This window comes from Leptonychotes weddellii, chromosome 10 (genome assembly GCF_054177405.1).
Source record: "Leptonychotes weddellii isolate Sample4059 chromosome 10, ASM5417740v2, whole genome shotgun sequence".
In the NCBI taxonomy this organism is placed as follows: Eukaryota; Metazoa; Chordata; class Mammalia; order Carnivora; family Phocidae; genus Leptonychotes; species Leptonychotes weddellii.
The window spans coordinates 87,834,296-87,846,976 of record NC_138378.1 but is presented as its reverse complement, the minus strand read 5'-3'; the positions used below and the strand labels follow the sequence as shown (position 1 = coordinate 87,846,976).

Genomic DNA, 12,681 nt, shown 5'->3' with positions numbered 1-12,681 from the left:
TGCCCCATCTGTACCTTTTTCTGTACCATTATTCAGATGACTTCTCTTGAGCAAAGAAAAAAATATCAGTTGCTTTTAACAAGTCCTGCTAATTCAGGAGTGAAGTTACTAATATATTTCAAAGAAGTGTTTCTACATTCCAGTCATTTATATACCTACCTAAATAACCTCTAGATCAGTTACTTAAGAATTTTTCTTTAACCTCACTACTTTTACTTAAATGTATGTAATTAGGAAACTCTTTATCTCTACTAAAATTAGAAACCAGTGCCACTCATCCTAAATAGAAGATTACAGGAAAACAACTTCAATAAGATCCTTGATTTTTAAGAGTCTCTACTACTCCAACAGAATGGAGTGATTCTACAGTGATTTACTTTGGCCGAGTACTCTGGCTCATGACTTTGGCTGCACCCCAGAGCTCACGATCCCATTCTCTTTCTAGCTCTGAATTCCTGCTCCTCCGAATGCCTCAGTTCCCATTCCATGGACTTGGAAATTTAACAGTATCTGTACTTATCCAATAAATTATTTTTGTGAAGCTAGCTTCAATTAGTTTCTGGTACCTACAACCAAATTTCTCAAGACTGGTATGTGCGGATGCTTGTATCGAAACATATTTGGTTATGCAAAGTCTGAAAAGATATATATGAGAAATGAAAGGCTTCACTTTTAAGTTTCAATCATTTGGGAAAGATAAAATGATGGAAGGAAGCGTGAGACTTTAAAAACAGCTGCTCCTGGGTGCTTCTGGCTGGATACCTCACTTTTAGAGGCATAAAAAACAGAGGTGTGCTGTTCTCCCAGATATCATACAGTTCTCATGTGTCACTCACAGTGATCCCTGTGGTTTACTGGACTGCCAGATCACTGTTAGAGTGCTCTTAAAGAGGAGAAGACATCGGCATTCACCCAGCTGGAACCTCCAAGTATCCTGTTAAAACCTTGACTCTAACAGAATCCTTTTCACCTGAGCTTATGCCCATTCTCATGCCTGGGACCCAGCCCCCCAGATTCTGATTTAGTAGGTACAGAACAGAGCCTGTCCGTTCTTATTTTCTTTGAAATGCATTCCTGATTATGAACCTTTGTCTTAAAAATAACCCAACCTGAGGCCTCATCCCCTTTTGATGAGCCCACACTGCTTATAAAGGCTGTGCAAATTCTACCATTACCTCACCTTCACCTTTCTTTAAAAAAAGGAGTTTCACTCCTTTGATACCTGCCCCAAAATAAACCCCAGAGATAGGTGACTGACTCTGATGAAACCAACAGGCAGTTATAAAAGGGAAAATACAACTTCATTATACCAAAGTCATCCAAACTTCTGGGTGAGAATGAAACTCATACAATTAGAACTTAGGTGTCATTTAGGAACAAAATCAAGTTGGACTCAAAAATCCTACCCCCTAAGAGATGCTCTTACTGTGTGGCTCAATAGTTGACATAGCTTCCTTTTCAGAAATCACCATTTGACAGAAGTGGTCTCCAATGTTGGCCAGGATATACTTCGCAGTGTCCAAATCAGTCCCCACAACGTTTTTGGTTAAAGGCAACCATAAGCCAATTGCTTCACTGTCGTACTTGTTTGGTGTTAAGAAGCCTTCTACCCGCAATACACCATGTTTGTTGAACTGTAACCTAGAGGAAGTGGAGGAAAAAAAGTGTGTTACACACACACACGAAATTGGATTTACATCTTGTAGTTACTATTTAAGATCAACAAATTCCTTCCCAGTTTTCTATAATCTCAGTGGCTAATTATAGCCAATTGTTACTTGGCAATGTCAGGGGAAAGATTTAAAAGATTTAAAAATTTCCAAGTTTTCCCTCAGAGGACATGGGGAGGGAGGCAGGGGAGAGGTGTTTTGCACTTCAACCAAGATCTAATCATACCGCCTCCAGAGGCAGCTGTTGAACCTTCCAGACTTGGGACTTAACAGCAAGGACAATCACAAGTCACCACAGAAGAAAACGGAAAACAGAAGGTGATAGATAATCTGATCAGATTTGAATACAACCACTCCTTCAAGAATAATGCTCAGCAAAGGAAGGCTAACCCTAGACAGTCACTGAAGCCATGACCATGCAAATCCACGAGGAAGTCAGCACCCATATGAATCCTAGCTGCAAATTATTGTGTAAGCTTCTGGAATGGGAGGCAGTGTTAAGACGGACCTAAGTACCTGAAGTGGAGCAAAAAGGCAGAATACTTTCTCAAGATTCTCTTTCAATATCTTTGACACCTGTTTTTCCTAAGCTACATATTAGTTTTGAATTTTTTCAAAATTCATTCGAAATGACATATGTCAATCTAGTTGGGAGACACAGAAGTAGACATAAAATACACAGTGAAGTAGGTAGGATATCGTAACAATCATTAAATCTTATAGGAGCCCGAGGAGGAAGTACTGACTATGAGTTTTGTAGGACTAATATTAAGACTTCATAGTAGAGATAGTGATTAAGATTGGCCTTACCAGAAAAGGTAGACATTAGCTAAGAGAAGCATGTCAAGGAAACAGTATTTCATTCAAAAGAAAGAAAAATGCAGGGATCGTGATTTCTCCATTGGTCACTGGCCAGCTACCAAGTCTTCAAGCCCATGAGATACACCTAAAGTTGTATTTTATTTTATTTTATTTTAAAGATTTTATTTATTTATTTGAGAGAGGGAGAATGAGAGAGAGAGAGAGAGCACATGAGAGGGGGGAGGGTCAGAGGGAGAAGCAGGCTCCCTGCTGAGCAGGGAGCCCGATGCGGGACTAAAGTTGTATTTTAGAAAAACCGTTTGTCCAGAAGAGTGTAGAATGAACTGGAAGGACACTGGGAGTTGCTTAACAGATGAGAATTAATTTCAAGCGGTCCAAAGGAGAGATGCAAATTTTTAATCGACAGCCCAAATTAAGAGACAGTTTCAATACTAAAAAACGAATTCGAAAGCTATTTCAAAGGGGGAGATGGCAAATAGGCTTTGGCAATTGGTCTTTAGTACTGAGACCCTAACCCTCCTATTTTATCTGCAGGGAGTGTAATTAAGAAACAAACTTGGGGAGGAGGCTAATAATGACAGCCTTAATCTTCTCTTTAAACATCAGGGGGGGAAAAAAAAGGCTCTATTCTTTAAATTATTACATTCTTTTTTTTTTTTTTTAAAGATTTTATTTATTTATTTGACAGAGAGAGACACAGCGAGAGAGGGAACACAAGCAGGAGGAGTAGGAGAGGTAGAAGCAGGCTTCCCGCAGAGCAGGGAGTCTGATGCGGGGATCAATCCCAGGACCCTGGGATCATGACCTGAGCCGAAGGCAGACACTTAACGACTGAGCCACCCAGGCGCCCCTAAATTATGACATTCTTTTTACCCAAGAAATGAATTTGTTCTAATTTCCACTAGACTGGCTTCTACTACGCAACATTAAGCAAAGGCACTTTCCTCTTCAAAGAAGTCAAAAATGGGAAAACAGCTAAGTCATAAAATCAGTGATTTCTAGATGGTTACAAAATAGTGGTTTAAAAAAAAGCTCTAGTAATATTCAAAAGAAAAAACTAATTGTCTCCTCCTCAAAAGGCCTCTGCCACTTAAAACCAAAATCAAACAATCTCTCCCCTCCAGTCCACTTACACCTTTCAGAGCAAAGGAACCATAATGAGGCTAAGTGTGTAACAAGAATACATAGATCTGTACAAAGCGTAACATTTTGTGCTCCCTTCAAAACATATGTCAGAACCCATGGCATATGCATCTTAACACATCTACCTGTGTAAAAAATTCTCCGGAGAGGAAGTGGAACTAACCTTTATTAAGAACTTATTCTGGGCCACGTGTTATTCAAGCTATGTTAACATAAGGCTACGCTAACATGCTACCAATTATTACAGTTCTAAATACTAGACACATACTTCATCATGGTACATTTGCAATTTACTCAGGAACGAATGGGGCAAGCTACCATCTAAAAGACTCTATAGAGTTCAGTAAAATAAGCCCAAATCTAAAAGTTACCAGAACTGATATAATCAATGACCTAAAATACCTGTGCATTTAATTCAGTTCTTCAGCAACTCTTTAATCTTGATAAAACTAAAGGGGTGGAGGTGAATAGGAAGAAATTCAGGTCAACACTTGTGTTTATGATTAGGACTAGTCGAGCCTGAAAGTATCTACATTTCTGAGAAAGTGAAACATACCCAGAATAACACTGCTCATTTATCAAAAAGTAGATGACAACAAAAAAGAAGAAACAGCTTTTGTCTTCACTAAGGATAGAAGAATTTAGAGAAAATTTGACTTAACAAAATACAGTATAAAAATGAAAGTTTTTGCCTATAAAATTAGGAAAGATTTTTTAAAAAAACATATGCCTCTTTCTGCTGGCAAAAGTACACAGAGACAGGAATGCTTCAACAGGAATGCTGCCTGAGGGCCTGGCCACAGGTGCAAGCTTCCTGTAGGGCAATTTGGCAGAACATATATATCAACGCCTTAAAACACACAAGGCTTCTGACCTGGTAATGCCACTTCCAGTAATCCTTCCAAAGTCAACAATGAGAGATGGGGACAGGATGATCGTGTATTATTTTTAGTGACAAACCCCACAAAATAATAATTTTTTTTTTTAAAGATTTATTTATTTCAGAGAGAGAGAATGAGAGAGAGCACATGAGAGGGGGGAGGGGCAGAGGGAGAAGCAGACTCCCTGCCGAGCAGGGAGCCCGATGCCGGACTCGATCCCGGGACTCCAGGATCATGACCTGAGCCGAAGGCAGTCGCTTAACCAACTGAGCCACCCAGGCGCCCCCCCACAAAATAATCTTAACACCAGTAAGAAAATTGGTTAAGTGAACTTTCAAATACTATTATGGGTTCCTACCTGGGTAATCAAAGTTTTTGCAGAAAAAAGCTACCATGACCAAGGGGTTCCTACTACGTACTGAGAAAGTAAGATTCCACACAGTATATACTATATACCCAAATAGGTATGCTTGAATATATTTTATGACCATACAAACACTAAAATGCACTGAAAATTAACAGTGTTTATTTGTAGGGGGTGGTTGTTTTTTTTCTCTAGAAATTTCAGCATTTTTTATAATATTTATTAGTTTTAAGAAGAGAAGGTTGTATGTTTAGGCTTCTCTCCTTTAAAAACAAACTAAAAGGGAGATTGAGAAGGAAATAACATGGGATAAGATCTAGACATTCAAAGCCAGAGATTAAAGATGCAATCCTCACCCTCTGTAAGTTCTAGATTTACTGTTGATAGAAAAGGAGGGGGGAAAAGTATGCTATGGGGCCCAGATTACTTGAGCTTTTCCCCAAATGCCTCACCTCCTGAAGTGAAAGAAGCGACAAAACACAGGCGAGTCTTTCTGCTGCTCCTTATCCTTGCGGAGGCTGTCCAAACGACACTCCCTGCACTTGGGCAGCTGGGCGACAATGTTGACACAGGAGTCATCCTGCACAAAGGCCTCACCGCTCTGCTGCAGCTTCCTGAGCTTGGCTGGGTCTGTCAAAACCGACTTCCGGGAGGGGGCTAGGAAAAAAGATTAAAGAAATGAGACCTCAAATTTTTAAGTCACCCCAACGTTTGACTGAATTCTTTTCCGAAGGCCAGCTTTCCCAAAGGGAGAACTCCTTAAATACTGATTCAACTGTAATTTCTAAAACTGGCTTAACATAAAACAACCAACAGAATAATTGGAAAGCTTTACTAGCTTTATAGAATAATTCTCATTTGGTAATATCCTTTTGGCAAGGCAACTTAAAACCCCAATTTCAACAACTAGACTCGTAATTCCGAGGTAGCATGTACTTCTATTCACAACCCTAGATAAAAAACTATTTTAGGAAGACTTCCAAATCAGATACTTAAACTCATTGCAACATTAACAATGCCCAGAGATAGATTCACCTCAACAGAGATCCGTGTGCAAGTCAATTCTGTCACTTTTCAAAGACTGTGTTTCAAAGCACACAAGTGTTTTCTAGAGCACTGTGCAAAAGCTAACCATTCTAAATATAGTAACAGCCAAATAGTTTTCCCACACAGGCCCCTGGGTCTATAAAACAAGAACTATCTTCTAAATGCTTCCAAGAAGTGTCACTTGACCCTTGATACTTCTTCAATTTCCTTCACACATATGTTCCATTCAGGATGAAGGGAGTGACTAAAGATAGGATTATGATTTTAAGTAAAGGCATGTTTTAAGTCTTAACGTGTAATGGGCAGGAGAACTTCAAAGGAAATGTTAACACAGTTCCTAAAGAAAAAGGGGAGAAAAAGTAGAGTTTTGACAGGAAGCGTGATCTTTGCGTCAATTGCATCAACCCAAATAACACAGAAATGAATCTATTTATAAACAGATTTATTTATTTATTTATAATAGTCAGGAGCCTTGAGGAGTATTTCATATGAAAGCAACAGAAAAGACCTTCCCTTAGGGTCCAAGGGAGCAAGGATGTAGATTATTTGGCAAACAAACAAAAAACAAAAACAAAACCCAAGAAACAACTTTTGGGGAACCAGTTGAGAGACAGTTGGGAGAGGTTAGTAGTTGTGGAGGAAAAGTGAAAGATCTCAAAGCAAAGAAGGCTTTAAATAAAATAAGCATCTTTAATAATGACCTTAGCGGTATTCTAATCTTACCTCTCTTATTTTTTTAAAGATTTATTTATTTGTCAGAGAGAAAGAGAGAGTGAGAGAGCACAAGCAGGGGAGGCAGCAGGCAGAGGGAGAAGCAGGCTCCCCGCTGAGCAGGGAGCTCGATGCGGGACTCGATCCCAGGACCCTGGGTTCATGACCTGAGCTGAAGGCAAATCCTTGACTGAGCCACCCAGGCATCCCATCTTACTTCTCTTTTAAAGTAGAGCCAGAGCACACTGCAAAATGCTAAATGGATGCTGGCTGTCAGGCCGTGATCCCTTAAGCATTCTTATTCAGTTATAGTGAAAGAAAAGGTACAGCAAGAACAGAAAATAAAAGTGATCAATAGTTCAAGGATGTAATTTTATCACTCAGATACTGAAATAAACATCACCCTCCAGGTTGGACCAGGTTTTCACAGACCATGGGCAAAGAGGCCAAAGGTTATCTGTTCTGCCCTCACTTACAAGAGGAAATACCTATAAATAAGCAAGCTGAACTACCTAAATCTAGCTCTTTAGCGAGGAGAGCAATTGTTGACCCAATCAATGATTCTCACAAATTTGGAGGAGAGCCAAGAGAAAAAAGATATGCCAACTTCTAAGGAGTCACACATTTACCTAACAGAAAAAAGACAGCTGTTCTTCGACTCAGCCTGCTTTTATTTTCTAGCCCCAAACTGGAGAGGGACGCAGGGGACAAAATAGCTTCCAGTCGAGTCTTTCCATACCCACAAGCAGTACCAGTGGACACAGCGCAGAGATCCTGATCACACTCTCTCGCTCTTCAACCAGACGTCCCAGTAGACAGCATGCACCAGGACATTTAATTAGGTTTTTCATTTCTCTAAAAATCACTTTAGCTGGTGTACAGTTGTACAACACATAAAGAGACAAAGCGAGACTCCGTAACTCATTTATAGACCTATAATGTGCTTATCGATACAGAATTTTTACTGTTTCTTTACAAAACATTAATTTGCCTCCAAAAACTATCTGAATGTAAGGCCTGATGACTCAAAAAGAAAAAAAAAATAGAACAGAAATATGGTTATGAATATTCACTTTCTTTGGGGAGTTATATAATTCAAGAGAAACAGTATAATCTTATGCAATTAATTTTATGCAAATTAACAGCCCTATCACAACTTAAGCCCAAGAATGTAGAAGCTGGGCTAGAAGTTATTACTAGGCAAAGACAGGTTTTCCTACTCCTTTAACTCTGCATCCAAAGACCAACAGTCAAACCATCCATTTTCTCTCTAGCTTCAGAAGCCTGAGGTAAAAGCTAATTGTGCATACATTTCGTTTCCTACTTATCAAAGTGCATAGTGTTTTGTATTAAGTTTTTTTTAAAAGCTATCAAAATCCATGCTAATTTTCCCACACAGCTGACAATTATCAAAGGTATTTTTAAACTGTAATAGCTCTGAACCTTTTGCATACCGAAGCCATTTAGTTCTACTAATTCTAACAGGAGAACTTGTGTTAACTACCATCAGTGTAATGCATCCTCAAACTTAACAGAAGCAGTATGAAATACAATGTAGCATTTTCTCTAGAGTACAGGCATACCTTGGGGACACAGCAGGTGTGTGGTTCCAGACCACTTCAATAAAGCGAGTATCACAGTAAAGCAAATCAAATGAGTATTTGGTTTCCCAATGCATGTAAACATTGTATTTATACTATACTGCAATCTATTAAGTGTGCAATAGCCTGGATCCATTGAAAAAACATTATCTATGGTAGCTATAGTCTTACAAAACGTGTAAGATTTGAAAGTCAAAATTATTCCTTGATCCATGGGCTGCAGAATGGGTGCTATTCGCTGACATGAAAACATTAATCTTGTGTATCTCCATCAGAGTTCTTGGGTGCAGAGGTACATTGTCAGTAAGCAGTAATACTTTGAAAGGCATTTTTTTTTCCTGAGCAGTAGGCCTGAACAGTGGGCTTAAAATAGTCAGTAAACCATGTTGTAAGCAAATGTGCTATCATCCAGGCTTTGTTGTTCTATTTATGGAGCACAGGCAGCGTGGATTTAGCATAACCTAAAGGCCTTACGGTTTTCAGAATGGTAAATGAGCACGGCTTCACCTTAAAGCCACCAGCTGCATTAGCCCCTAATAAGAGAATCAGCCTGTTCTTTGAAGCTTTGAAGCCAGGCGCTGATTTCTCCTCCCTAGCTATGAAAGTCTGAGCTGGCATCTTCCTCCAATCTGTCGTGTAGTGTAGCCACCTTCATGAATAATCTGAGCTAGATCTTTGGCTAACTTGCTGCAGCTTCTCCATCACTCACTGCTTCACCTTGCACTTTTATGTTATGGAGGTGCTTCTTTCCTTAAGCCTCATGAACCAACCTCTGATAGCTTCAAACTTTTCTGCAGCTTCCTCACACCTCTCAGCCTTCATAGAATTGAAGAAAGTAATGGCCCTGCTCTGGGCTAGGCTTTGGCTTAAGGATGTTGGAGCTGGTTTGCTCTGCCATCCAGACTGCTAAAACGGTCTCCGTATCAGCAGTAAGGTTGTCCCACTTTCTTATCATTCACATGTTCACTGGAGTAGTACTCTTTAATTTCCTTCCAGAATTTTTATTTTGGATTCACAGCTTGGCTAACTGTCTGGCGTGACAGGCCTAGCTTTATCTTGGCTTTCAACATGCCTTCCTCACTAAGCCTAATCATTTCTAGCTTTTGATTCAAAGTGAGAGACGTGCAACTCTTCCTTTCACGTGAACACTTAGAAGCCACTGTGGGGTTATTACCTGGCCTAATTTCAGTATTTTTGTGTCTCAGGGAATACGCAGGCCGGAGGAGAGGGAGAGAGATGAGGAAATGGCTGGTTGGTGGAGCAGTCAGAACAATGCAACATTTATCAACTAAGTCTCATTTTAGATGGGTGTGGTCTGTGGCACCCCAAAATAATTACAACAGTAACATAAAGGTCACTGACCACAAATCACCATAATATAATGATAATGAAAGGGCTTGAAATATTACAAGAATTACCAAAATGTCACAGAGACTACAAGTGAGCAAATATTGTTGGGAAAATGGTGTCAAGAGACTTGCTTGACACAGGGATACCACAAACCTTCAATCTGTTAAAAAAAAAAAAAAATGCAGTTATCTGCAAAGTGCAATAAAGCAAAACACAATAAAATGAGGTATGCTTGTACACAGTTTTTAAATTGTCAATGCAGTAGGACTTCCCCTTAGGCAAAGAAACTCTGCCTGGTGTTCCAGTCTGTCGTTAAAATCTTTAACCAAAAGTCCTTTTATCTAGAGGTGGTGGTATAATTCTGTCTTTAAAAAAAAAAAAAAAGGAAAAAGAAAATTGCAGCTCTGAACTACTTGCGTGAGCATAAAGTATCAATCATCTCTTCCATCTTTTTTTTAGAGTAAGGGAGGGAATGGGAGTGGGGAAGGGCAGAGGGAGAGGGAGAATCCCAGGCAGGCTCCAATGCCCAGTGCAGAGCCTGAACGGAGAGCGATCTCACAACCCTGAGAGATCATGACCCGGGCCGAAATCAAGAGTTGGATGCTTAACCGACTGAGCCACCCATCACACAAAAATCAGTGATAAGCTGAAGATGAAATAATCATCAGATTACTTTACATTTTGTTTCAAAATTATTTGTTTACAACCAGGAACTGGGAACCACCTAATTACCCATCTAATAGGAACCAATTAAGTCATCTGATAAATGCATACATAATGGAATCCTTGCAGCCTTTAAAATGTTGATAGACACCTACACTAATTCACAGGATAAAACTGTTGGTATAAACCCATTTGTGTAATAGTTTGTCTGTACTTCTAATATACGTGGGACTAGGTACACCAAGATATTAACGGTAATCATTTCTGAGGAGATTTTGGGATGTTATTTTCTCCTTTGAACTTTTCCAATTGTATGGAATTTTTCTTTTCCTTTTTTTTTAAAGATTTATTTATTTATGAGAGTGCGTGCACACACTCAAGTGTGCGCAAGCCAGGGGAGGGGCAGGGGAGAGGAAGAGAGGGAGGGGGGGAGAGGAAGAGAGGGAGGGAGAGAGAGAATCCTCAAGCAGACTCCCCACTGAGCAAGGAGCCCAACATGGGACTCAATCCCAGGACCCCAAGATCATGACCTGTGCCGAAATCAAGAGTTGGCTGCTTAACCAACTGAGCCACCCAGGTGCCCCGTATGAACTTTTTCTAGAGCCATTTTCGTATTATTTTCTCATAAGGTAAGAAAATATATATGTACCCACTACCATCTCTTACCTTCTACCAATAAAGACATGTACAAACACTCACCATTCTGGATTTTATTGTTGCTTCTTGTACAACAGCTTTCATTATCTATTTTTACTGAAGACTCCTTCAAATTCTGTGACTGGCATCCTAAAGTTGAAGGTTCTATCTTCTTTTCCACACAACTATTAGGGCTATTACTACTGACACCTACTTTCTCTTCTGGCTTATTTGAAAGGACATCAGATGTAGAAGGTGCATATTCTAGGTGCTTCTGCAGTTCAGGAGTACTGGCAATTTCTAGTTCTGCTGTAGAAGGCTTTGTAGGTAAGCACTTCCTAGGAAGGCCAGTCGATGATTGAGAAACAGATTCCAATTTGTTTTCCTTATCAGTGTTGGTCTTCAGCTGGGTACAGCTACCTTTTGGTTCACTAAGGGGTTTTAAGTCTCCCGTTCCAATCTGAGAGAACTTTGAAGACAGCAATCCTACTTTGCAGACAACGTCTGCTTTTGTTCTCAGTATTTCAGGCTTTGTATTGAGACAGGAAGAAAGTTCTTCTGGTAAAATCTGTTTATAACATCTGAAACAAAGAATATGAAAAACTAGCATCTAGGTCTCTTCTACCTCTCCTCTACCTTTCAAAAACAATTGTTTGGTACCCTAAGGCAACCAGTATGAAAGAGAAAAAAATCCTTATGTTATGAGAGAACACAGGATAGGTTTCTGTGAGCTGGAGTTAAAAATAATCAGTCAATGGCTCTGCAAAAACATCTTAAACACTCAGGAAAATATAACCCTAAATCCTATCTGTATGTTCTTATAAATCCTTCACTACTTCAAGTTAGTTCTATACATTACAGCATAATGAACCTTAGCTTTCCCTCAAAATAAACTGGGTATCATATGGAACCAAAACCACCAGCAACACGAAAGCCGGTCCGGCTACATGGAACAACATGGAACCAGCCCTGACACGGGGTAATTCCATTCTTGTCTGGTTAGTGATCAGGACCCAAAGCAACTGAAGAGCCAATTGATTACTTGCTTGTTCATAGAATGATCTCCCATCCTCTACCCTAAAAGGTGGTAGGTATCCTTAAAGAACTTTTGTTTCTCTGAAATTCATCCTAAAGTTGCTTCCCCAGCAAAACACAAAGTTCTTTTTTCCTATTAAACTTTTCTTCCCATGTCTCTAATAAGGGATTTCATCCTTGAGAAGAAAAAAACAACTTTTTTTAAGTAAGCTCTATGCCCAACTTGGGGCTTGAACTAACAATCCTGAGATCAAGAATCACATGCCCCACCGACTGATCCAGCTAGGGCACTCCAAGAATTTCTTCATTTAAATACTCACATTAGACTTGGGTAACACTGTACTTCTTATTATCCCCTCCTTCTACTCTGAAGATTGCTCCTCCTTCCGTCTAACTGCTCTGTGGCCACCTTCCAAGCTCATCTCGGACAGCCCACTTTCTTCCCAATGAACCAATGTGCTCAGCCACTCTCCCCTCTTACTGCAGCGCTCTTCCAAACCCACCTTTTTTTAAAAGATTTTATTTATTTATTTGAGAAAGAGAGAGAGGGAGAGGGGGCATGAGCAGGGGGAAGGGCAGAAGGAGAAGCAGACTCCCCACTGGCAGGGAGCCCAATGTGGGGCTCGATCCCGGGACTCCAGGATCATGACCTGAGCCAAAGGCAGATGCTTAACCGACTGAGCCACCCAGGTGCCCCAAGCCCACCTTTCTATACCACTGTCTCTCTGACCTGTATCTTAAGCTTTTATCAACCGCCT

General features: G+C 40.0%; 2 protein-coding genes across 2 annotated transcripts in view; both read right to left on the bottom strand.

Moving 5' to 3' along the window:
• The window catches only part of MRPL35 (mitochondrial ribosomal protein L35), a 471,157-nt gene that overhangs the window by 258,105 nt on the left and 200,371 nt on the right, over positions 1–12,681 (bottom strand). The window lies entirely within an intron of this gene.
• Positions 1–12,681, bottom strand: part of KDM3A (lysine demethylase 3A) — a 54,360-nt gene that overhangs the window by 20,975 nt on the left and 20,704 nt on the right. The window contains exons 10-12 of the mRNA XM_081796726.1: positions 10,952–11,469; positions 5,333–5,537; positions 1,427–1,641 (exon numbers count right to left, since the gene is read on the bottom strand). Coding sequence (XP_081652852.1) covers positions 1,427–1,641; positions 5,333–5,537; positions 10,952–11,469 — 938 coding nt within the window. The remainder of the gene's footprint in view (positions 1–1,426; positions 1,642–5,332; positions 5,538–10,951; positions 11,470–12,681) is intronic.